The sequence below is a fragment of the Podarcis vaucheri genome, assembly GCF_965113315.1.
Source record: "Podarcis vaucheri genome assembly, chromosome: 1".
NCBI classification, from domain to species: Eukaryota; Metazoa; Chordata; class Lepidosauria; order Squamata; family Lacertidae; genus Podarcis; species Podarcis vaucheri.
In genome coordinates, this window is record NC_138759.1 from 83,004,392 (window position 1) to 83,031,901 (window position 27,510).

Genomic DNA, 27,510 nt, shown 5'->3' on the forward strand with positions numbered 1-27,510 from the left:
TGGAGGGCCAGAAAAAAAATCCTTGGGTGGGCTGGATCAGGCCGGCTGTTAGCCATCCCTGCTAACAGTCTCCATGGACTTACAGAGAAACTTACAAATGAGTTTTTAAAAACTGAAAAAAATAAAACCAGTAAAATCATGTCCTTGGCCATTCTGAGGAGAAATCCTTAGGCTCTCCCCCCCCCTTAATCCAGAATCCTTCAGTTCCATTTTTCATCCCCCTCCTCACCCGCCTTTTTTGGATCGGTTCTTCTTTCATATCACAACTGAAGAGACAAGAAAGCCAGGGCTGAAAGTGCTTAACCAAAAGAGGAGCTTTGCCTGCTGCTGTGTTTTATAACTGCTTTCTAATATTTTTATATTCACCAGTTATGCGGCAGGCCCATGTCAGTGCTGTGCCTGACACGTTATCATTTGCCTTTTCTTCTACCGCCTCCTTGGTGCATTAAGCAAGAGTCCTTGGCTGCCTGTGCTGAAGCCTGGATCTGTTTCTTGGAAGGCTATAACTAACTCCAAAGCCTATCCGCATGCGAATAGCTTAAATTGTACTTAGCAATGTGCATTTCTTTGTTGTCGCCTGCCCAGTGTGTCACTTGCTGTTTCCTTGTCCAATTTCTGTTCTGTTCCAGTTCCATTCTGTTCCGCCACAGTTCTTTTCTTGCTTCTGCTAACCTAAATCATTGGGTCATCAGCAGCATTTGCCACCTCATTGCTCACATCTTTTGCAGACTATTAATAAACATCCCTGACATTGTTTCTCAACTTGTGCAAGGCGTGTTTGTGTGCGCACAACACACGTATATACTTTACTGATGCACATTCTAATTATTATAGGAAGGGCATACCATTACGGGCATAACCAGGGGGTGCAGGGGATGGTTCCCCCCTAAAGCAAGTAAATAAATTGCATTGCAGATATCGCAGTTCTGCCCAGCATAAAGCCTAAAATAAATCCTGGCTACACCCATGCATACCATACATACATCTATGTAATTGCTTACATAATTGTAAACAGTCTGCCATAAGTGACAACTAAAAAGGCTACTGTGTGTGCTATCTCACTCTCGCACCAGGCAAATCTGGAACCACTGCCTGCTTGGCACAGAGCCCCAGTGCATTCCTGAGGATTCTGGGGCATGTTTTAGGATGCACACTGAGTTATCAGGTACCATCCTTGGGTAGCTGCCATGGCCCCAGAACCTTGGCACAGGCTACCACCATATCTTGGAGCCAGTCTACTCCTATGAAAAACGAATGCCAGACCTTGGAAGCCCATGTGGCTCTTCAACCAGTGCCATTGGTTCTTCTGGGAAACATTCCAATCCTTTCTCTTCCACTGCTTTTTGGCAGCAGTAGGCTGTCTGGAATTGTAGACCGTCTCTTGTTTTCTGATCAGTTGTATTTATAGACTCAAACTCCAGCTGGATTTATGTTTCCTACAAATATTTCCCCAAGTGACCTCCTTTCCTGACTGGACAGGCACATGATCTGCTCAATATTGGATGTTTGTATGTTCCTGCTGCCTGCCCTGTCTTATATTTGTCTCAGGTTTTTTGGCTAACTAGCCATTGCTTCCTTTCTGAGTTGAGAAGTCCTCTTTTGGTTCAGTAACTGGTTAAGAAAAAGAGAGCAGGAATAAATGGATAGTTCTTCCAAAAGAGGGGTATAGAAAGTGGAGCACCCCAAGTATCATTATTTGGGGCTTTTTAACTTGCTTGTAAATGATTTAGAATGAGTGGTGAGCAAGAGGTATCCAAGTTTGCAGATCATATTAAATTGCTTGGGGTGGTTAAAAGAAAAAGGGAGCGTGAAGAGCTCACCAAACTGAGTGAACAGGCAGTAAAATGATAAGTGCAATTCAGTGTAAGCAAGCAGAAAATGATGCACATTGGGGCAAACAAAATAAAACAAAACCTTAATTTCATATATAGGTTCATGGGGTCTGGACTGGCAGTGAGTGACCAGAAATCAGACTTTGGGGTTATAGTGAATAGTACAGTGACGATGTCATCCCAGTGAGCAGCAGCTGTGAAAAAGAAAAAAATCATGCTAAGGATCATGTGTACATGGGACTCAAGTTCTGCATCTGTTGTGAAGACAAGAATTGGCCATCATACTAGACAGCACTGTCACTGGCAGATTTTGCTTTGGCATGCCAACAGGCATGAAATTGGTCTATTGTTTTTGTTCAACAGCATAAAAAAAGAAAAAGTATATACCCAAAATTCAGGTATGCTGGATCTGAGTAATAATAAAAAAAATTAAGTGAATGATAATGTATGACATACCACTTGATCATTTGGTTAATTTATTAGGTCTATTAAATGAGATTCTGTGAAATGAATATTCTTCTGATGGCAACTAAAATAGACACTACAGAGATCTGGCATAATGTTTAAGAGTTATCTATAAAAGAATGCTGTACCTAAGTTTGGCATTTGGCATTGAGGATCGGCTGCCAATATCTTTTCCTCTCCCCTTTCCTCCTTCTCTTCCCCATTCCCCCCTTTGGTTACTGCACTGTCTGTTTAAGAAATATGAAAAATGCAGCTTTAGAATGTGATAAAATAAAGTTTGACATATTGCACAAATGCCAAAACTTACCACTGGTGAGACTCAGAAGAGAGATGAAGGAGAAACATTTGCAAATATCACATCCATGTATTCAGATAATTTAATCATAGCTTTGATATAAACATGTATTGCTTTGTAATGCAGGGAAATATCAAGTTGTGTTTTTTTTAAAGCTAAATTATACTGAAAGAAAGTTGTATGTTCTCCTTAAACATATAGAAATAACAGATTTTTTCCCCACCTTCCCCCCCCCCCTCTGCTTAATTTTAATCACATGAGTATCTCAGGCAACTTAAGCCCTGGGCCCACAATAATACAACCTAGCCTCTAAAGACAGGCATTCAAGCCTCTGCATCCTCTTCCTAATTGCTGGTCTAAATAATCTGTTGTGAGATTTAGCTCCAGCTCTGGTAGTAATGGTTTTCTCTGCTCTCTTCCTAGCACTGATGTTAAAATCTCCAGCCTATAATTGCTGGCATCGCCCATAGCATCTTTCTAAAAAGAGGAACACAGCATTGGCCACCCTCCAGTGCCCTAGTAAAGCAGTTGTTTTTAATGATAAATTACACCTTCTTGTCGCTGGCCCTGTTACTTTGCTCCAGAAAACCTTCCAAAGACTGATAAATACCATTTGGCCCCAGTGATTTATGAGTGACACCCAGCTTATGGCTGAGGAGGCAGTTTCCTTCACGGTTGCCAAGAAGAATGACCCTTTGGGCAGACATATTTCCAGTTTTACCTGAAGGCAGCAGCTGGTTTTTTTTATGTCTGTGTGCAAAACCTGATAAAATTCCTATTGGCTATTTTAAGACACTTGACTTGAAGGGAAAAGGAGAGACATTCCCCTCCTGATTCCCCCCCCCCCCCCGGTTTCAGATCATTCAGACCTGACTTTTATTTATAACTTCTCACTTTGCAGGAGGCAGGCTAGTTACGGCTGGGCTTTCATGAATGCTCAAGCTGAATGCATTCAGAGCAGCAGGTATTTGGCCTCTATGAACAAAATCAGGTCACACAGTCTAAAAAAGTAGCCTGGGAAACAGGCAAACAAGCCATTACTGCTTTCTCCCTTTGTCAGACGCTGGTTCCCTGACCCAGAATAGATTCCATCACATCTCTGTGCTGCCGATGTTGATCAAGCCAATTCAGTTAAAGAGGTGAAGGGTTACAAATGGAGGTTCAGGTGGATATAACATTGATTACAGCACCATAAATTGTGCCCGAGCATTTTATTTCTACCTCTTCTCCTGGATGAACTCTCTGTCAATTGCTTCTTTGCATATATTGATAAAATGCTCACTGCTGTCTTACATCGAGAATATTTTTTAAAATAAACTCTCCATCCCACCCCTACTCCTTCAGCCTGCTTTTAAAAAAACCTGCCTTAGGTAGAATACTTAGTCTGCAGCTCACAGGGAAGCAAAGATGTGATAATTTTAGAGCAAAGTGTTATGGCCACAAGTCTTCCAGAATCCCAGTGCCAATCCCATTGGTTGGTAAAGTGCTTGGAGATCTCCAATGTATGACAGAAATGTAAGGTTTTGTTAAAGTGCACGTAGCCCTCTTTAGAAATTAGCTGTGGGACTTTCCACTAGCTGTATAAAGATCCAAAGGGATGGTTGTTTTGTAATGCAATTTCTAATCATTTGCAAAGAGCGCAGCACATGTGCCCCCTGCTGTCTTCTACTAATTTTAACTGTAAGCTTTTATTATAATAGGACCGAATAAAAATAGCAACTAACATAACACCATACGTTGGAAACATTACAGCACATCGCAGATGTGAAGAGAGAATTGTCACATCCCTGCAGGGGGAACGTGGACATGCATAGCACATTAAATGATAGGTGTCTTGTGAAATGGCTCTTGCAGGCTGAGGAATGGGACTTACTTCAAGGCAAGTGTGCACAGGATTGCAGTTTAAGCCCCATTAAATGCAGTAGGGCTTACTCCTGAGTATAGGCCTGGTAGGTTCTGAAGCCAGAGGTAATCAGGACCTCCATTTTCTTTTTTGTGTAGTGACGGGAAATCATGAACATTAAAATGCTGAGAATAACAGGACAATAGAATTGTAGAGTTGGAAGGGACATTTTTGATAGCCATCCTCTTATTTTGCTTCAGAAAGCCTTCTGATCTAACAAATACTATGCAACCCCAGGCCCCCATCATTGATTTAGCATTGCAGCACTAAACTGGAAGTAACAGGGAAGTAGCTTGAGTACGACCTGCTGCAGTCTTGTAAATAGCTACTTGCTTGGTCACATGGGCTAAATAAGATTCCGCACTCACCCACTTACCCACTCACCCAGTGATCAGGAATATTATCTTTTGAAATGAATCACCCAGAGAGTAAGAAATATCTGTGGGCTAGTAACTCTTGTGGATTTGGAGGGCTAGTATAATGAGTGCCACATAAAATGTAAAGCAGTTCTTAGCATACGGAGCTCCTTCTGTAGCTGCAAACATAAACATGTAGATGGTACCCTCCTGACAATGTCTTGAAATATCTATCTATCTATCATCATCTATCTATCTATCTATAGCATTACCTTTTTAAACAAATTGCATAGGAAGCCACACCCACATTACTTTAGGCCTCCCTTCTTTCTGGTGTAGTGGTGTTACTGTGCATATCTTATAGCACTCTGAGGATCTGTACCTTCTAGCCAATAACTGAGTGGCCACTTATAACAGCCTATGTCTTCATGAGCTGAATTATTGGGTGGTCTGACTCTAAGGGACAGGTGGATGTTAGAATGACAAGATGCAAAGTCTGGTCCAGCGCCTTTACCTATTAAATATTTGTAATTGTATAGAAAAGGAAATATAAGCAAGTGCAGCTTTTCTCAGCCTGGCATGACAAGTTGAACTTGCCCAAAAAAATATTCCCCTCATCTACATAGTTTTTAAAAACAATGGATTCCTGTCCTCCTTTGCATCCGTCTCCTTAGTGGGCATGACTAGGTTTCAGGCACTTTCCCTCACCTTCTCTTTATTGTTGTCTTTTTAAAGTCTTTGCTAACTCAAAGATGCTGAGGAAATATACTCACTTAACCAAAATGCTTAGTTTTAATCCCGCAGAGGAGCAGGTCTCTGTGCAAGTGTTTGTGCCTTAGTCTCTGTGTCTCATCTCGCACTGCCTCATGCTTGGACCCAGGAGATGCAAGTGACTCCCCTTTGCCCCCCCCCCCCGCCCCTGCAGAGTGTAATAAGCAAGGGCTTCCCCTTCCTGCTGTCTCCTTGGCAGTTAAATTATATAGCCGTCTCCTGCATCGCTACTAATTCTACTCCTTCTCTGAGATGAAGCCTGTAATTTGCAGTGTGGAGGAAAAGGCATTTTGCACTTCCTGCCGATACAGGTGGGAACAATGGACCAGGCAATTGTGAGGCCAGTAACACAAATCCTACAAGCCTTTCAGAGGCATCCATGTATAATAGGGAATTTTTTAAAAAAAAATTGCTCCAGGCCTAACATTCCTCATGAAGCCTGGTAACTTGTGGAAGCTTTGAAGAAACATATGTGCCTTGATACCTTCATTCTAGGGCAGGCATAGGCAAACCCCCGCCCTCCAGATGTTTGGGACTACAATTCCCATCATCCCTGATCACTGGTCCTGTTAGCTAAGGATGATGGGAATTGTAGTCCCAAACATCTGGAGGACCGGAGTTTGCCTATGCCTGTTCAAGGGGCTATGCTTTACAGACAATCCTCTCATTTGAATGCCTGTCAGTGGACAGCCCTTTATTTGAAGGAGTCTTCTGTTTGAGGGCTATTCAGTCCAAGACTGGTCTAAACGTATAAAACCATAAGAGGAAGAAACAGAAGCCTTGAAATTGCTCATCAACAGTTAGATGCACCTGGCCAGCAGAACGAGCAGGCTCACATGTCACCTGGTGTCTTCCTCACCTCCGTGAGCTCTAATATATTTCTATTTAAATTGTAGCAACCATTTATAAATTTGCATCTATACACACAAATGAGCATTTTCAGATTTCATGCAAATTATTGTCCTCATTAATCCTCTTTGTTGGTGATGTGTAGGCGGCCACCTTACGTCATTCTGTTATCCCTTTTGACAGTAGTGTAGCCACCATTTTTTAGTAGAAAAAGTGCCAAAGTCACAGATTCAGCCTGCCAAACCTTGCCTTCTACAAATACATGTTTAACAAATAGATACCAGTTATCATCAATCAGATACCCTGAAGCTACTTTTTAGCAATTGTTAAATTGTTACTGAGCAAGTGTCCTTCCTTCCCTATAATGGCTTGTATTTAACCTTTTTGTGTAGTCTGGAGTGGTAACTGAAAATACTTTAGATAGTGACATCTCCTTCAAGTGGTTTTGAACCAATCAATACCTGAAAATGAAGATTTTCCTCCCATAAATTGGTTGTGATTTCTCCTTGAGAGATGACAGTGGTGGAATTAATTGTTTGGAATCCATCTTCCATGAAGCTGTGAGGAGTATGTGTTTTGGGTTCTGAAGAACGAGGCCTGCCTACAAATGTATTTTTAAACGTCCTAAATAACTTTTGTTATTTAAGAATCTAGAGTACAAACAGTGCAATCCTATACATGTCTACTCAGAAGTCTAATTGACTTCAGTAGAGCTTACTCCTAGGTAAGCGAATAGAGGATTGTATATCTGTTATGACCTCTTTTCCTTAAGTATTTTCCCCACCTCTTGTTTAAGATTATTTGATTTTCCTTGAATTATTAAAAGCACTCGTCCAGTGGCGGCGGCTGTCCATTGGGAATGGGAAAATGGAAGGTAGGAAGGCCATGAGTGGGTGGAACTAGAACCAAGGACAGGGGAAGCCAACTAATTCTACTGAGGCTAAGGAGGAGGAAACAGTCTGGGGACACCCTCTGGGCTGGTTGCAGGAATCAAGACCGTGCTCCATTTGCACTCATGGACCAGCCCCCACAACTGCTGCTACTGAGCTTTATTATTTCTTTAGTAGATTGAACGCTGAAGCTGGGATCAGTCTGTGTTGAGCAAGTATGTAGCTTTTTGGGACATAAATATTTATTCTTTATTGATAACCTTTCTGTTCAGCTGCCTTTCTGTAATAAAACATTCAGAGTAGCATACACTGAAATGATAAAAGCATATAAAATCAATAACATAAACATTCAATTGCCAAGGGCCAAATCAAGCAGCAGCACAGCATATTTATTTAAAATGCTAAAAAAAACCCACCCAAACTTTTTTTCCATCAGCCCCCTCTTTGAGTCCAGGCCACTGAGCAAACTTTCCATGAGAAGAGCTTTTCACAACACAGCCTTGCAGGAGAACCTGCCCCTAAGAGGCCACCAAGGTCAAAAGCCTAGACACTGGTCTTAGGGCCTGTATACATATATGAGTAGGGAGAGGGGTTTGAATGGGAGACGGTGATCCCTCCCACAGGTGTACTAGACCTAGTGGTATCTCTGCTCTAGATTAAGCAGCAGTGTGTTTTTAAAAGAGCCACATGGCTGCCACTAAGACAACAACTCATGTTTCCTCTTCACCTTTCTCCCCAGTAACACGTAGTAAAACAGAACGTAAGAGGCAATGTCACTGCACTCCTTCATGGATGCTGCTTATGAGTATGGGGAAATTCTGTGCAATGGTGGCATTTTAATTATCAATACATTTTATTTCACTACGCATAATGCTGCTGCTTTCAGCATCAGTCATGCATCTCCTGCTCCAGTTATGACTAGTCTCCATGTCCCTTGAGTGTCACCCCAGGGCTGGATCTGAATGTAAGAAGGAGGGTGGTTCAACTAGATCTGCCAAAGAAGTCTGGAAACTGTAGTTTGTTAAAGGTGCTGGGAATGGTAGCTTTACAATGAGTGAACTACAGTTCCCAGGGTTCTTGGACGAAGCCATGTGCTTTAAATGTATGGCGTGGGAATTACAGAATTACCATATCTGCTTCTAAAGCAGCTGTAGGCATATAGAGAATTGGGCAGAGGGGAAATACATCAATTTTAATTATTAATGTACAATTATTGCACAGATTAATTATTAACAGATATTGAGTGTTATTTATCTAGTGTCACAAGTGAATATTACTGAATGTAGGTGGTTATTGAAAGGTTATGCTATGATTTTACACACACACACACACACACACACACACACACACACACACACTTCTCCCTCAGAGATTTAAAGTAGGGAGTGGATATTCCAAAACCCTAAGAAATGTATTGAGAGTGTCACCAAAGGGATACATGTCAGATCACCCAACATTTTCTACCTAGGCCTCTTAACCAGATTCTTTCACCCTCTAAACTAGGATTCCTAAACTGTGGATTTGCCAGCACAATGAACACCAACAATGCACACAATAAGGGACAGTGTACCTCTTTCCTGCAGCATGCAAGCAAAATATAATTTGTGAAGCAACCCTCAGATGAATGCTCTACATTGCTGTAATCATTTACTTTAATTTCAAGCAGATTTCCACAGTTTTTTCCAATATCTTTTATGCTGGCTAACCTCTTTAACCTAGCAATTTAACCATCCCTAAAAATAAAAGCTTTTATGTTAATATTGTGATTGTTTTCATCTGAAGAACAGTTTTACAAATGTAAAACCTCACTTTTGTTTTGCTTTTCTTTCATGTGCTATATGTCACATATTTTTAAGACTGAGCAACCTGGTAGATAATAGAAGTCTTTAGGAAACCCAGGCCCTTGAGTAAGCAAACATTACTCATTCCAAAAAGCCTTTAAACAGGGTACCAAGGGCCTTTCTAAACAATTTGTTTATTGTTCAATAAATGCCTGGTGGTTTGAGAGATCCAGATGCAATATCGCATCAGTTGCCTCTGTGTGTCCATTTGGGTAGTACTTGTTAAATAACTGAAGATGCCACAACTTGCTGTCTCCAATACAACTTGCTGTCTCTTGGTCTTGGGAAGCTTTTTAACAATATACAAACATAAAACCAAACAATAATTTAAAAATAAATATTTAAAAGCAAAAGAAAATTGTTCAGTAGACCATTGCGGGGGATGTACTCTTAATTGCCTGCATAGGCCTGGCAGGATAGAAAAGTTTTCAGCAGGCGTTTAAAAGTTGATGCAGAAGGTGCCTGCTGACACTGACTGACACACACACACACACACACACACACACACACACACATTTAGTTCTGTAATCTCTCCAGCATGTATATTTTCTGTTTGTTTGTTTTTAAATCAGGAAAGATACCACTCCTGCAGAAAATATATCCCTAAGGAACTGGAAATTGTTCTATTTCGCGTCATTCAATTGAATTGGCTGGGAATTATAGAATTATCAGCCAGGTATTGCTTTAGAATTTCATGTTTAAGGGGGAGTATGTCTGAAAAGATCTCAAATTACATTTGTGATCCAAGTTAACTTATAATGAGGCAATAGTAGAGCTAGTCTGATGGAGATGCTTTGGCAAGGCTCTTTGTGATACACCCATACTCAGAAAAAGACCCAGTTGCTGATGAACAAACACGTCACAACTTGTTTCTCCAAAGCTTGAGCTTTGGTGAACATATAGGATAGGATGGACAAACCAAGCCATACTGTTTGGTTCAGATATAATGCCAAACCATAGTTTTATACAAGCCAACAAACCAACCATAGCTTCATATTGCTGTTTGTTGCCAGAAAACAGACCATGATTAGATGTTCAAACAAACCATACTAGGACCAAACTTACTATAACTTAGTGGTGTGTGTGTGCTAGTAGTGCATTTGTGAGCCAAACCTATGCAGGATGCCAGTCCATTTCAGCAGGCCTAAATCCTTTGGACCAATAGATGGCAAACTGGGAGAGGGCATGAATGAGAGTAGAAAAATAAATGCATGATGAGAGAAGAATTTCCATTTAATTCTCTCTCCATCCCTTCCTCCTCTTCCTTCTCTTTCTTAAATGTTCTTTTGTGAGCCTCTGAGTATTATTATTTTTGTAAAAATGTGTAAGCTAGTTTGAATCTGATCCAAACCTTCAGTATTCTCTTATTGCCAAGAGTTACTCCACAGGTTAATGACATTGTGTAGAGAGAGGTACTTTCTCCCATCAGCTGTGTGCTTGTTGCTTTTGCAGTTAATTGAGCATCTTCTTTTTCATATCAACAAAATGTGGGAACACTTGATTTGCTCTGGCTGTGCTATACATTATTTTTCAGACCTCTACTCAAAACCTCTTTAAAAAAAGTTAAATGAATGAAACAAAAATAGTCCTTCAGTTTCTGCTCTTGAAAAGGGATTGCTATAAGTATGGCTGATTCTCTTGCCCTTCTCTGCATTCCTTTCCTTTAGGGTTCCCATATGTCCGGAATTTCCCAGACATACCCGAAATACAGCAGTCGGAAACCGTGTCCGGGTGGAAATTGTCATAATGTATGGCAATCCATGTCAGCAGTGTCGTCGTCACCCCCCCCCCCATTTTCCTTAAAAATAGCTCCAAAATATCCCCTTTTTGCCAACTTTTGTGTCTGGATTTTGAGTATGTCAACCCTAGTTTCCTTTCTCTTCAAAGTTTCCCTATAATATTTAGACACTCAACCTGCGTATGAGCAAACTATGCATGCATCCATGGCCCTACCCTTTCATCTTAGAGGGCCCATTCATTTGTTACCACAACAGCATGGTAGACATTGAAAAAATGGGTTCCCATGTAATTCTGCTTCACATCATATTGGAAACATACAGAAGCTTGGATTCATGGAATCACCCACATTATGGCATTATTTCCCACACCAGTATTAGTAAGCAGAAAGGTGTAGTTCTGATGTAGGATGTTTAAAGCAAATTTGAGGTGGAGGAAGCATGGGCTGAAGTTTATTTCATTCTTAAAACTGTAGTGGACTCGTTTGCAGATTTGACTGGATTAGCACAGTGACTTGGGACAAGAAACTAATGGAAGAACTCCTTTTTTTTTAATGATGACAATTTGTAATTCATCCATATATGACTAGAGCATAAACTAGAATTCACCCATTTCAAATATTCATTTGATATTTGAAATTGGAGCAGTTTTAAATATTTGTCCATTGCAATGTGTACCTCTGTGGAGAAATGCTGCATGTATGTCTATCTATTTATGTTTCCTGCTTTGGAAGAGAGGCCTTGTGTTGTTGCTTTGTTTGAGGCCAATTCAGCCGTAGCTACTCGGTGACAGGTTCTGAGAGTGGAGTGGGGAATGAAGAGAGACAATCACTTTTAGTATTTATAGACAGGGCCTGGGTCAGGTAAATTAATTTTGATTAGTCTGGGATACATCAGGTTCTGATTGGCTGGGGTTCTAAGGTGAAGAAGCAGTAGTTACGGGTAACTGTCATTTGATGAAGACAATTTTGAGGGAGATGTAAGGCAGTGCCAGAGAAATTTGAGATGAAAATGGATAACCAAGGCTTGAATATTATTTCCTGCTGCTGCAATTGTGCTGGTGAAGATCAGAAGAAGGGAGCTTTTTGTTGAACTGTGTAAAGATCTTACCAGAATAAGGTTATACAAGCAGGCTTTTTAAAAATCAACTAAACTGCCCTAGTCGTCAGAAGTACAACTGGATGAGCTTTGGGGCAGGATTCACTTAACCTAGCGTGCTAGCACAAGCCAATGCAAGAGTTCCCACTGGCGTGATGGGGCTCCCCTCCCCCATTCCACTCTGGGAGATTGGGAGAACCCCCAGAACAGAACATGAGGGGAGGGGGGAATCATTCTGTCTGGCAAGCAGAAATCCTTGTGTTGATGGAAAAATCAGAAGAGCATGATATTGAATTTTTCCCTTGATGACAGAGGCAAATTGTACCTAGTAGCTGGACCAAGTTTTGAACAAATTTGGCTGGGCTGGTTTTGGGAATTTGGTCTGAGGTAAAAGACTTTTGGACGCTGGTGTCAACAGATGCATTTCTTGAGTTCTTACAAACTGTCATCAAGCACATTTAGGATCTCAGTGTAAATATCAGTATTCCCTTATGTATGGAATATATCTTCAATAAACAATCTCAGTTAATAGTTCAGTCTGTCTCCAAGGTACCGGTTGGCTTTAAAATCATGATGAGTGGCAGTGGGAAAGGGTCACATTGAGGAACTCGGAGTTATTGTGACAGGGAGTCTTATAGATTCTGGAATATTAAAAAAAGAAGCACAATTATCTAAACTTGTATTTATAAGAAGTGGAACTGAAGGAACCTGTTCCCCGTAACTTACTCTTATCCATTTTATAATGTGTGTCTGTTTCTGGTTAGCAAGGGAGAAGCATAATGGAAATATTGTGTCTAGGGGTAGCATGTCGTATCTTGCCGCTTGAGGTGAAACAGGAAGTAGCACCCTTCCCCCTCTGCCACTGCCTGTACCACCAACATCAGTGCCTGTTTCCGGCCAGCATGCAAGATCTCACTGGAAATTGGCGCTGATACCAGAGGTGGAAGATTCTGCCTCCTGAGGCAATGGCTTCATCCGACCTAATGGCTGGGCCAGCTCTGATTGTTTCAATACTATTAGGTGGGTTGAAACTGTCTGAAGTTTTGTATAGGATACCTCCTCCTCCGGCAGAACACGTTCAGTATGGCCTTTGGGACAGTGCTGTTTAAAAGTGTACAGTGGATCCAAAATGTATGTGGCTTCCCTTTAGTGTATTCATACACCCCTTTAGTGTATTCATAGTGGAAATAGGTATGTGTTTTCAGTTCCATGGCAGGCTTTGATACAGCATTCAACCCCAGTCCTTGATACTCTTACTATCAGCCCAGGATAGCTAGCTATTTTGTTGCTCAGTGCAAGATAACTAAGTGAATTATCAGAACTGAACACAGAACTCTAGGTGAGCCGTATCATTGATGTATATAACCACGTTATTATAACAATTTTTATTACTCTTGGTTTACTCTTCTGCTTTTTCTTTTCTCCTCCAGCTGTGCCTTCAGAAAGAAAAGCCAAACCATTAGGTTTTTCATGATAATGCTTCACCTTTTTCCAAGAGAGGTTACTGTTAATTTAGAACACAGAGTTGTGTCTGAGTGGTTTAAAACATTCCTTTCAGTGTCCATTACTTTGAATTTCTATCAGATGATTTTCATAGTCAGTTGTGCTGCTTTATCCCCTGAATGTCCTAAAGCACTTCAAGTGGACTGTACAAAGTACAATGCTAAATAAGTGGTGTGTCACCTGCCAATCTCACCAGTTCACCTTTTTTTTATTGATTTCTAACCCTATCAAAGCACAAAAGCATCACCAGTGGTACAGCCAGGTAATTTAAGACTCTGAACTTGATGGTCTTATGGGTCAACCTCCTTTTTAGGTGTTAATGTGCATTTCTTCACTCACTTGAAAATGTGGTAAGCAAATCCTGCTTAGAGAGATAGGAAGATACTATACTATACAGGCAGTGGCCACTTCTAGTGTCACCCTAGCCCATTGCATTCTGCCCCACCCTGCCCTGCCCCCATTCTGCCGTCTTCCAGGTACAAAAGGACCCGCATATCAGTGATCATGCATCAATTAGACACACCTAAAAATGCTCACCTCCTGTACTACAGTGATCTTTGTCCTTGAATCTGCCATCTTCTTCTGACACACCCTTGGAGAACCACTGCTCTAGGTGATAGGAAAAAACCCGACATTGCCTCTGAAGAAGGGTTTTAAGCTGAGACATTTTGTGTTACAGAATCTCCTTATGACACACTGTTTCCTAGCACTTGTTGAGGTCCTCTTCACACTTGTTTCTGCTGTTGATGTTGTCCTCCTTTTCTGAATTAGAATCAGTTCCCTTCAGCTCTAAAGAACCTATATTATTAAAAGCATTAGATGTTCCTAACCAAATGACCACTGATTTTAGATGCCTATCATATCATAAACCACAGATTTAAATTCACTACAATCTGTTTTTGTTTGCTTCATTTTGTCTGGCTGTGATGAGAATAGCTCTCAACAACTGCTGGAATAATTTCAAAAAATAGGCAACGTTCTGGCGCTGTGATAATTGTTCTATGGAGAGTCATGCAGCTGGAGCGTTATGAAATCATAAAGCACACTAATTATGTTCTATGGTTCTGTGATGCTGTGCAATAAGACTTGCCCTGTAAAAGTTAGGGACAGCTGCTGAATCCCTTTATTACCAGCTGAGACAGCAGAACTGGAAGTATTGGTATGATCTGTCTGCCTGTGGTCTAGCCTGCCATTGAAACTGTCAAGAATTGATAGTCCTTGTTTCTTTTCTTCCCAACACTTTCTCTAAAGTTGGAGGATTTGGTGAACTGGACCCTCTCTTTCTTTTACCTTTCACTATGGGGCAAACCAAGACATGGATGGTTTAGGTTTATTAGGGGAGAAACCAAGGTAAAAGGGTAGAAGAAGAGGCAGGAGTTGTGGTTGTTAATTTCATTTCTATACCACTTTATATTTTTAAGGAAAAAAATCTCACATTAAAACATCAAATAAAACAATCCAGAATAAAGCATTGCTGGTCAACAGGAAACTAAAATATTATCTTAAAGATTTCAAAATAAAACACAACAAAGGAGGTCAACTAAAGAATGCACATTTAATGCAGCAAAATTAACAAAAATGTTATCTAAACATTCCAGAAGAAAACATTGTTTAAGGAAGTCAAAGATAAAATGCACGTTTAAAACAGCATAAGTAACAAGAGAATAAAATATTATCATAAGCATCAAACATATCTGCTGCCATTGCTGCCAATCCTGCCAATGGTGGCAGCTGGCAGCTGTGGATGCTCTGGTTTGATGACCTGGGCCTGCACTAAGAGGCAGCCAAGAGGGTATCTGGCCTCTTTTGCAGCCTCAGCCTTTTGCAGCTGGAGTCAATCAGGGCCCCACCCTCCCAGGCCAGGGGGGAAAAGACTGCAAGGCAAGCCAGGGGAAAGTGCAGTACCAAGGAAACCAAGAGCCTCAACTCTGCTGTGTACTTAAAAGTCAGGGAACAGAACCGTGACCCAAATTTGTATATGCTCATGTATGTGTACAAATACAGTGTAGGCCTCTGAGCAAATTAAACCGGTAAATGACTGAGGTCATCCCAGCGCTGTGCTTTGCATCATACCAGCTGCCATGCAAGCAAAACAAAAAGAGGTTTTAAAATGGGAAGAAGAGCAGAAACTGCAAAAAAAAAAAAAACCACCAGAGCTCAGTCTCCTTGGGTCACCCCCTAACAAGGCCCCTGAGTCTCAGCAAGCCTCTTGATAGCCCCACAAAACTGTTAATAATCCTGTCAGCTTTTTCCTGTTTCCTTTTATTGGAGGCACTTGTACAGCTAACCTGTGGGTTTCTCTTCTCAGGGGCACCCTCTCGTGATGTCCTTCTGGTCTCAGCCATCATCACCATCAGCCTTAGTGTTACCATTGTCCTGTGTGGGATCTGCCAGTGGTGTCAGCGCAAACTGGTAAGTCATAACCGTGTGCAATTGGCTATGCTGAAAAGGGAAACGAAACAGGTAGAATTTTTTCCCCCCCTCTGGGCAAGCCAGCTGTTTGAAAGCTTCAGGGTCCCTCTGGCTGGAATAGACTGTGGCACAGGATGCAAAGAAGCATGCTTCTGGGGGGTGAGAGTCAAGCAGGAGTTTAATTACAATGCTGGTTGATAATAATAATGGTGTTTATACGGTGCCCCCAGTCCCTGCTAAATGCTTGGGGCATAACACCAGCAATTAACGTGGGACTGTAGCTCTGTTCCAACAACAGTAATTAACAGATCAGAAGCTATATGTAGGGAGACTCTAAACCAAGTAAATGAAGGAGTGGAAAGGGACAAGTATGAAATGGGGAGGGGGGAAACAGGTGGATGGCAGAGAAAAGTAGATCATTGCTGAACCTCAAATATGGAATGGAAAGGAGATGAGGTGGTCAGATGCAAAAGAGGACAGGTCTCCTCTTCTCACTTTCAATACCTGTGCATTTCAGCAGGTATAGCATGTGTAGCAAGCTACACCTGGCTCCCCAACCAGTGGTGGGAGTGCCCTAGATGCAGAGTAAACAAAAGTATTCACAGCATCATTCATGCCACGTGGAGAACAAACGACGGGTATTTTGAATTGGAGAAAAGACTGAAATCCTGGTGCTGATTATAGTAGGCAAAAATATTTTGGAATTAGGCCTGGTTTTATCGGGATAGGGAGATTCTTTCATGGACCATGTAACCATCAGTTTGTGCCTTGATTTGATTACCCAGACTCTGCTGACACTTTCTCAGGAATATCAAACCACTTTCAAACATTCTCCATGCATATGCAAACATACACACAGAAATACACCCTGCAGAGGGGACTGACTCAGGTATGTTTTTTGCATGGCTGACAGAAGGCATTTCATGGTGAACTTTTTTTGGGGGGGCACACACCCAATATCTTGCTGAAATGTATCATATGCTCTATCACTCCTCCATTCATACTGGTTCACAGAAACAAATGCCTCTTTTCTACTTTGGTAATCCCACAATTGAAATCAGCTATGATGTACATTTCCTATTTATTCTGATACTTATGCTGGACAGTCTATGAGTTTATTATATTTCTCTGCAGTTCAGAAAGTGGTAGCATCCATGATCATGGGAATAGCTGTTCTGGGTAAAAGTTCTGGGCTGTTGCAAACTTTAGGCAGTTCAGTGTGGAAAAGTAAAAGAGGCTTCTTGTTCATCAAGACCTCATAGAGCAGGGCTGCAGTTGGGTCAAGGCCACATGGTGCAGCCACTTTGCTGAAGCTAAGCAGGTTAATATCAGGATGGGAGATTGCCTCAGAACACTGCGTATGTCACCTTGAGCTTCATGTAGAAAGAACGGCAGAATATAAATGTTCAAAATAAAAATGTAAGAAAGAAGAAGCTTAAAGTTCAGTTCAGATCTGTGGCACGCATGAGCTCTGTTCATGCATTGCTTACATGTAAGGCACTCATATAATCCATCTGGAGTGGGGCTGCTCTCCAGCTACTGTGCATTGAGTGCTGTTTCTGCAAGAGAATCCTTACAGATGAGAAGTTGTACATTAAGGCTTCCTATGTTCAGGGCCCTCGTTCGTGCAGGGTTCCTGCTGCTCTCACAGGGCTTCTCTTGCAAACAGCTGCTATTAATGCATGATTGTTGGAAGCAGAGCTAGTGCAGCAATATGGAGCTGGAGCAAAAAGCGCAGTCCCACTCTGGTTTGAAACTGTGAGTGCTGTATACACATGAATAGTTCTATGCAAGGAAACTGACTACTCCCTTCCATGCCTTACAGGGCACAAGGGCACACTGCCACTGTGGCTGGCAGCTCCTTTCCAGGCAATCCCTGTAGATATATGATTAGGTTACCCTCAATTGTGCAGGGAGTCCAGTTGTCTTCTGTCAAAATTATTCTGCTACATTTTTTAAATTTAATTTTTCAGACTATTCTGTACATTGAGAAATAATAGTTCTTTTCACCCAGCCTTTAAAGAGATGGTGGAAAGTTCCATCTTGCAACGTGAATGGTTCCCTTCCTCTCCCTCTAACCTCATGCAATTTTGTGACCTTTTTTTGAATGCCTTAGACTAGAGGCTGCCCTCCCAGCGTGGGAGTAGTTATCTGTCAAATAACAAACCTTTTCACAAACTTTCTTTTTATTTTATATAGTTCATTTTATTAACAGTTTTTAAATTTTTCATAAATGTAACATTTTTGTAAGACCTGAGGCATTGTTAAAACAGCCAAGAAAACTGGAAGGCATGTCTAATCTAATTTATTTTTAATTAAAAAGCGGGGGGGGGCAGTATCCCAACACAGTAAGCTTATCACTCTCAGCCAATAAGTTTAGAATGTGATGCATGCTGGCTTTTTTAATTTTTAAGGTACTTGCATACAAATGCTATAATTTTTTAAATATTTGTGTTCCGCCTTTCTACATTACTGTACAAGGCAAATTACAAGCCATAGGAATCACAAAATAAGACAATAAAATTCGCATTGCCAACTTACAGGAATTCAAACTATAATTCTAAGCAACAAAATGGAAGGATCTAATTTGTATGTAGCATTACAAGATAATGACAACACAACATCAGTGTGCAACAAAACAAAATCACTCCCATCAATTGCAACAAATAAACAAGCACAAACAACCATTTCAAGGCCTGTCCACCCACAGCAGGCAGCCATGCCACCCAAACCGCTCTGATTCTGAGAACATAGTGCATTCAACCCCATATAGACTCAGGACCAAGATGATTTTGAATGGACAGGTCTTGGTGCCAGAGGATCAACTTCCCTGTGCTTTTGCCATGGACTCAGCTGTACAAGACCCTGTGATTCCTTTGTTTCAGTTCTGGCCCAGGCAGCTCTCAATCAAAAAGCTGTGAGGTGGGAGGGGCAAGGCAGACAAACTCAGCTTCTAAAGTCCAGATAGTTCCACATCTGCCCTTTCTACCATCATATTTATATCAAGCCTTTTCCCAGGGTGCTAAGGGCATCACATAGCAACTTTGTGAAATAAGCTGAGCCACCAAGTGAGCTTTGAGATCTGTGAGAATGTAAGCCCCTATCTCTCCAGTCTAAATCCAGCCCTTTATCTGCTACACCACACCGGCTCCCTGGTTGTGGCAGACATTCACTCATCTTCTAACTAATCCATCTGTAGCAGCTTGGTCTCTCTCAAGTCCCAACATAAAAGCCCCACTTCAATACTAGTGAAGGAAGAAAAGCAGCAAAGATCAAGATCATCAATAAAAGGTGAGAAGTTTGTACCTTTTCAGAAACTCGTGTTTGCAAACAACTCTTTGCAAGACCTGGATGTTTGTGGGATTTAAATTCACTGCTACATAGACAGGTTAGATAAGCAAAATATGACAGACGGAAGCTAGAGACTGGCAGCGTTAACTAAGGCCTGGATCTTTTTGTGACTGCAAAATCTTTGACTAATTTCCATGCCTGCTGTCAAAATAAAGTATGGATTGAATGGAGTGAAGTAATATATGCATACAGTTGCTCCATTTGGTAGCTCACTGAGCAACAGGCAGGCTAATCTGGTGCATGGCATCTACGTCACTGAAAAGCCCCATGTACAGTGGTACCTCAGGTTACAGACGCTTCAGGTTACAGACTCCGCTAACCCAAAAATAGTACCTCAGGTTAAGAACTTTGCATCAGGATGAGAACAGAAATTGTCCGGTGGCAGCACGGCAGCAGCGGTAGGCCCCATTAGCTAAAGTGGTACCTCAGGTTAAGAACAGTTTCAGGTTAAGAATGGACCTCGAGAACGAATTAAGTTCTTAACCCGAGGTACCACTGTATTCTTTAACCAGCTCTTCTTTTCCTTCTCCCTTCATCTCTCCTCCTCCTTCTCAGCCCTTGCAATAGGTCATGGCAGCTCATCTGGAGAAATACTTGTGTCTGTGTTGTGATAAGGTAATTGTCTCTCAGGTGTCCGTGACCTAAGGTTTTGATCACAACTTCCAGCCATCACTTTAATGTTCCGCTTCAGTTTGTCTCCCCGCTGCTTGTCTGTTTTAAAGCCAATGGCCTTTGACCATTATTCAGTAGAATAAGGCCTCAGGAAATACACACGGCTTCCCCAGCATCCACTGACCAAGATCTCAGCACAGAAAGAGTGCAAATGGGACCTGGCTTCCGAAATCTGGGGTGGGTTCCTTTCTATTCTGCCTTTAAATGGAAGTGTGTCCTCAGCACTGATTTCATGTTTAGGACGGAAAATACACTTGTGAATAAGTCATTTATTATTTTGGCACGATATTTTTGTTGCTATTTGTGTCACCTAATGATAGGTACATGAGGACTTGAAGTGTGAACCTACTGTTTTACCATCAGGAAAGAAACACTTTCTTATTTTCTTCTCGGAGGAACTGTAGGTCTTCCACATGGAAGCAATTGCTTCATTAATGTGAAGACTCTGGGCCAAACTCGATGGTGAGGCGTTTTTGAATCAGCTTTCTCCAACCTGGGGCCATCCAGATGTTTTGGACCACTGCTCCCATAATCCTTGGCCAGTGGTGTTGCTGGCTTGAGCTGCTGGGGGTTTTAGTAAAAAAAAAAAAAAAACCAGGGACACCAGGGATTCAAATAGAGATCTTTTGCATGCAGAACATGTGCTGTACTCACTGAGCTCATTTAACTGTAAAATGGAAAGGCTTAAGTCATATGTTTAGCTTCAAGGAAAACTATACTATCACATTCGAAACCCCTGCATATTCATGTTTTTGTCAGAGATGTCCACATAATGTGGAAAGAGAACCTATAACTAAAGGAGAGAGGGGGTGAAGGATCCCCAAAAGATCTCCCAACCTGCCTGGATGACTCATCCCTGTGCCTGGCCAATTCATACGTTAGGGTTGAACTGTACATTTGACAACAGACTCTGTCTGGGAACCTGGCCACACTGCCCAGCAGCTGAAAACTTGGGACTGGGCACAATTTGGGGAGGGAGAAGTGGTGGGCAGGGGAGGGGATGCTTAACCTTTCCATCACGCACCACTTCTTCCCTCAACTGCAACAAGCACACATCTCCCCCTGACTGAGGGAAAGGGGTTCAGGAGAGATGTAGCAAGCATGGAAAGGGTTAAGGAAGTTGCCATCATCATTTATTTGACATTTCCCAGCTCCAAATCAAGCCCTGCCCCACTGCATTTCAGGTGCTCAGCAACAGCTAAGGTTCCCAGACCTGGAACCTGCTACCAAACATCTAGTTTGCTTATTAGCTTACAGCTGGAGGCAGTGCTTAGTCTTAGAGAAAAATGCATGAATTGATTGGGAGGTTTTTTTTCATACCTCTGTTGCTTTTTCCCCAATTATGTTTGTGGGTAGCCTCCAATTCCTTGGACTTGGCATGTGGCGAGGAATCAGGAAGGATTGTTGTTCAAGGCATACAGACATGGGGAAAAGAAAGTGCACCCTCTTTGAATTCTGTGGTTTTACATATAAAGACATAATAACAATCATCTGTTCCTTAGCAGGTCTTAAAATTAGGTAAATACAACCTCAGATGAACAATATGACAGAACATATTGCATCGTGTCATGATTTGCTTAACAGAAATAAAGCCAAAATGGAAAAGCCATGTGTGAAAAACTAAGTACGCTTTATGATTCAGTAGCTTGTTGAACCACCTTAAGCAGCAATAACTTGAAGTACCGTGGTTCCTCGGGTTAAGTACTTAATTTGTTCCGGAGGTCTGCTCTTAACCTGAAACTGTTCTTAACCTGAAGCACCACTTTAGCTAATGGGGCCTCCAGCTGCCGCCACGCTGCCGGAGCACAATTTCTGTTCTCATCCTGAAGCAAAGTTCTTAACCCGAGGTACTATTTCTGGGTTAGCGGAGTCTGTAACCTGAAGCGTCTGTAACCCGAGGTACCACTGTACTCAGTTTCTGTAGGACTTTATCAGTCTCTCACATCGTTGTGGAGGAATTTTGGCCCACTCTTCTTTACAATGTTACTTCAATTCATCGAGGTTTGTTGGCATTTGTTTATGCGCTGCTCTCTTTAAGGTACCACACAGCATTTCAATTGCGTTGAGGTCTGGACTTTGACTGGGCCATTGCAACACCTTGATTATTTTCTTTTTCAGCCATTCTGCTGTAGATTTGCTAGTGTGCTTGGGGTCCTTGTACTGTTGTGTGCCCCAATTTTGGCCATTGTTTGGGTTTTGCATGTATAAGGGGGTGGGGGGAGAGAGAAAGTATAAGAGTTGTCCAGAAAGATAAAATAAGGGCTCTTTGCAAGCATCCAGGGTTTGCAACAGCTGGTGATGCTTGCTTTCTGTTGGAGAAAGAGTTTGCCAATCGTGAATCCTGTCAGTGAATGAAGATGTTTCAGCCAGTGAGAGAGACTCCTGCTGAGTGACGCATCTTCATGGTTGGTTCAGCTTTTATTATTTAGCTTGTTAGGGGTTGTGATAATTGAATGTTTTGCTGGAAATGTTGGTGCAGCATGAAAATAAGTTTTCAAAATAATCTGTGTACAAGTGAAGATCCTAGGGGAGGAGGAGGGAATAACAGTTTAGGTATTATTATTATTATTATTATTATTATTATTATTATTATTATTATTATTATTTGTTACTGCTGTTGTTATTTTTTGCCAACATCCCCCCCTTTTACTATAAAAATAGAAGTTTCTTTTGATCTTAAGTATATTCAACCTAATGGGACACAGGTGGCGCTGTGGGTTAAACCACAGAGCCTAGGACTTGCCAATCAGAAGGTTAGCGGTTCGAATCCCCATGCCGGGGTGAGCTCCCGTTGCTCAGTCCCTGCTCCTGCCAGCCTAGCAGTTCGAAAGCACATCAAAGTGCAAGTAGATAAATACCCGCTCTGGCGGGAAGGTAAACGGTGTTTCTGTGCGCTGCCCTGGTTCGCCAGAAGCGGCTTAGTCATGCTGGCCACATGACCCGGAAGCTGTACGCTGGCTTCCTTGGCCAATAAAGTGAGATGAGTGCCGCAACCCCAGAGTCGTTCATGACTGGACCTAATGGTCAGGGGTCCCTTTACCTTTACCTTTATCTTCAACCTATTGTTGTATTGCTTACTTCTTTCAATATTTTTATGCATTTGAAGTACTCTTTTATGACTAAGGTAACTCTAACCCACCCACCCACCCAACCAGCCATGCTCCCTGCCCATCATTCATACTTGGAACCCTCGGGTTGCATGCATGTAGCCCAATGTCCCTGTTTCTGGCTTCTTAAAAGACATTATGAGCCTGCCATGCTCCAAAAAGGGCCATGAATTTGCAGAATATAATGGAATTTCTCCCCCAATCCCTGCCACCATGACTCCTGTGGTTTCCTGAGGTCACCGTGTCACCACTGCATTCACAAACAGTGTATTTTGTTTTAAAACAGTGAGACATGCTGTATATTAGTGATGCAGAGCTGTAGCTGGGGGAGCGGGGCTAGCCAGGTTTTTTGCCCCAGGTGAAGCCTCCAGACGCTCCCAGCCCCCCCCTCTCTCTCTCTGTGTGTGTGTGTTCACAAATACATGTGGAGGAGATGCCAAACTGGGTCTTTGACCCAGGTGAAATAAAGCCTAGTTTCGCCCCTGAGCGATGAATGGTGAGTGTCCCTAAACTTGGCTTTGCCCTTTAAGCCAGACCTTACTATTTCACCAAACCAGTATTGTTATTCTCCTGCCCCAGCTGCGACTCCTAACAAGAATCAACACACTGTCTCACATTCCTTTTCCCAGCACACAAACACCAGTATTGTTACAGATTGTGTTGTTTTCATACAGGCCTGCAGTTCTCAGATGCTACCCTGACACCCGCTTGAGGATCTTTTGACCTTGAACCTGAATGCACCTCAGAATTTGGCACCCCAGGGGCTGGTATAGCCTAGGGTTGCCATATTTCAAAATGTGAAAATCTGGATACAAAATCTCATAAAGAAAAAACATGCAACATGGGTTGCTATGCGGATTTTTAAGCGATTTCCGCTTGGATACTGTTTTTGACTGCTGTATTCTGGCTATGTTCGGGAAATTCTGGACATATGGCAACCGTAGTCAAGAACAAGAAAGATAAATCTCAAGGAATTTTATTGTCTCAAATGGGTAGTGCAGTGGTTTTCAGCCAGTTTGCTGTGGAACACTGGGGTGCCTTGAATGATGGTTAAGGGTGCCGCATGCAACACTGGCCTCTGTCTCTCTTTCTTTACCTCCCTCCTCCGATACCTTCTTGTGGCTCTGCCTCCCAAAGGCTTGTGCAGCTGTTTGTTGCATCAGTTATGGCTACAAGCTCCCAAGGTGAATGGTGCCTCTGGGGCTGGTCAGGGTGTGCAGGTTGCCAGGAGCTGAGGTAGCCTTGGAATAAGCAAGCAAGCAGGCGGGGGAGTCCAGCCAGCCTATTCACCAGCCCTTATTGTTGGGAATGGACAGAAAAGTCCCAGCCCCTGTGGGGCAGTGTGAGGAGGCATCTCTCTTTGGGGCAGGGGGGGGGGGTGTTGCAGGTCAGAGACCAGGGGCAGCAGCAGCAGCTGCCTGGAGGACTCTCAATGAGAGGAGGCTGAGGGAACACTCCACAAGGGAGGGTGTTCAAAAAGGGGTGAGGGGCTGCCAGCTCTGCAGGCAAGGGGTGACATAACTGGGCTCCTGAGACCCACAGGGGTGCCGCAGAAAGAATGGAGTTGGCCAAGAGAGCCATGGACTCAAAAAGTTTGAAAACCTCAGGAGTAGTGTATTAGCAAACTTGATGTGAATCAATGTCAAGAGTTTAAAACTAGTAAAAGAGCTAAAACTAGTAATTCAAGCTATTGGTTCTAAAATCATGTGTGGAAACACCAGGGACGCGGACTTATAAAAAATATTGGGGGGGCCCGGGAAAGCTCGTGAAATGTAAATAAGCTCATGAATATGCAAATAATCTCATGAATATGCAAATAAAGTGGCGCCGCCCCCTCGTGAGCGAATAGGGGAGAGCGTGCTGCTGCCTATTTATCAGCTCCGGAACAGCTGATATGCGGGAAACCTGGGGCTAGAGGCAGGAGCCCCCGCCCCCGGGGATTCCCTAATCTCGCGGGGGACGGCCGGGGCTCTCCGGCTAGGGCGCGCGGCTGGCTGGCTGGCGAGGGAGCAGGTGGGGAGGAGGCGGGGGACGGCGGCGGCGCCCGAGATTATTGGGGGGGCTGAGCCCCCCCCAAATTTTTTTTGAGGGGGCTCAAGCCCCCTCAAGCCCCATGGAGTCGGCGCCTATGGGAAACACATAGAAAAACTAAGCTGCTTTAAAATTGGTCAGAGAAAGTGAGAGTGGAGGGAGGGAGGATATTGGCTGGAATGGGGGGGGGATGTGACCAACGGAACAAAGGTGGCATCAGAAGGAAAATGGATGCTGGCTAGAGCCAGTTGCTTTAGAAAGAGAAGGGAGGTTGCCAGAGGGTTTGGGTAGTGATTTTGTGGAACTTTTGGAAAGCTTTTTGGGCAAGAATCTGAAGAAAGAAAGTGGGTGACTTTGAGGCAACACTAGGGGACAGGCTGAAGTCAAAGTTTCATTTCTGCAAGAGAGCAGTAGTGGATTCTTGTGGGTAATGAGGGAAAGAGAATATGAGATTTCGTGGTGTGACAGCCAAGAAGGAAAGCAAGAAAAGAGCACAACCCTAAGAAAAAGAGACCTGATCAGGTTTGAAAGGAGAAGAGGAGAGAGTGTGATGGATCCCATTAAATATTTGCATATATTTAAATGAATTGTATATGCAAACATGGTTACCTTCTCTCTAGGGGAACTGAGTTCACATCCTACATGTCACCCACATCCATCATATTTCTCACCAGCCTCTGTTAAGGTAGTTTCAAACATGCATTTAGTGAATAGAAATCTGCAATTTTGCATGAATATAGGCACACGTCTGAAGAAAACAGTTATAGTAATAACATGCCTCAACAGATATCATGCTACTGAAAAACACTATGCAGCTGCTTTACAGAATCCCCCCCCCCCCGGTAGCAATTCTGTACCCTTCTGCTTTTTAAATTATTGTTTCATTCTTTTACCAAGTTCTGTTAAGGCAATGTACTCAATCTCTGCAACACCAAATATGCCCTGATTCTTAAAAGTAAATACCCCCCCCCCGACACAGCAAAGCTATCCTACCTACCACTGCAGTAAGGTTAAACCCCATCCATTACAGTACTGGCATTGGATCAGAACTAGCATGACTTCTGTGGAGCTAAGAATAACATTCAATTTTTAAAAATAATCAGATGAAAAATCCTTTAGCTGCTCCAGACACCCCACATGCCTGGCATTCAGCATCGTGCTGTGGCTTGTTTTCTCTCAAAAAGAAACCTCTCTTGGCTCATCTGGGGATTCAAAACTGGGTCAAGTGTTCCAAAGATGGCAACCCCCCCCCCCCGTTATCAACACTGAAAATGCATTGATAAAAATAAAACTGTGTGGTTTCCTTCTCCCTGAGCACAGGAATATAACATGTTGAACCAGGATCAGTAATAATTAGGATAAATAAATATAGCTGGTATTTAATTTGAAACAGTATCTTGCATCTTAATGCAAGCATTAGCAACATTTCATCTGCCCTGCTTGGAAACTTGCCACACACAGCCCAGTCACTTGCTTTCTTGACACCGTTCCCCACTCTCCCTCTTGTCTATATTGGGACTGCCAGCCAGCTTATATCTGGCAACTATCTCACTCCCTCAGAAGAAACAAGGTCCAGCTTCCCAGATTCAGACTGCTTAGTTTGCCAGTGCCTTACAGAAGATGGGAGGTTGTGTGTGGAATACGTTCATGAGTTAAGCAGCAATATCACCCCATTAATAAGTAAAGATGCTCATCTGGGAGCCAAATTAATAAAACTGGCTGCCACAGAGTGAGCAAGATGAATTGAAGATTTCACTGATCAGAGATAAACAGACAACAGCCTTGCCTAGTTCAGATTCATTCCAGTGACTGGCACACTGGGGGCCCCTACATGGGAAAAAAGCCCTCATGGTGACAGGAAAGACAAGCCGCTCCTTTGCTTCCGCCAGATGGAGTAGATAGGGATAAGTGGCTGGGGGGAAAATAGATGCTGGCTGGCTGAATGACTTTCTTGACAGGTAGTGGAGCTACAAGGCAGCCATCTTCCCCAGAATTGACTTGGGTATCTTCATTCTTGCTAAGAGAGTGCTTCTGCTGTCTGCTGTTTCTGTCCTGCCATGGTTTTCCATTTTGAAGAAGAAGAAGAGTTTGGATTTGATATCCCGCCTTTCACTCCCCTTCAGGAGTCTCAAAGCGGCTAACATTCTCCTTTCCCTTCCTCCCCCACAACAAACACTCTGTGAGGTGAGTGGGGCTGAGAGACTTCAAAGAAGTGTGACTGGCCCAAGGTCACCCAGCAGCTGCATGTGGAGGAGCGGAGACGCGAACCCGGTTCCCCAGATTACAAGACTACCGCTCTTAACCACTACACCACACTGGCTCTTTTGGTTTGCAGAGAGTGTGGGTAGCTTATTAATTAACCCATTACATTTTTATCCTGTCTTTAAGGAGCTCAAAG

At 42.7% G+C, this 27,510-nt stretch overlaps 1 protein-coding gene across 4 annotated transcripts in view; it reads left to right on the forward strand.

Annotated features, from left to right (window-relative positions):
• Positions 1–27,510, forward strand: part of SYT7 (synaptotagmin 7) — a 232,915-nt gene that overhangs the window by 108,929 nt on the left and 96,476 nt on the right. For 2 of the 4 annotated variants that reach the window (XM_082220937.1, XM_082220938.1), the window contains exons 1-2: positions 13,005–13,056; positions 15,848–15,951. In XM_082220937.1, the coding sequence (XP_082077063.1) occupies positions 13,020–13,056; positions 15,848–15,951 (141 nt within the window). In that variant the 5' untranslated portion in view covers positions 13,005–13,019. Of the gene's footprint in view, positions 1–13,004; positions 13,057–15,847; positions 15,952–27,510 lie in introns of those variants that run through there. The other 2 variants (XM_082220936.1, XM_082220939.1) reach the window with 1 other exon arrangement.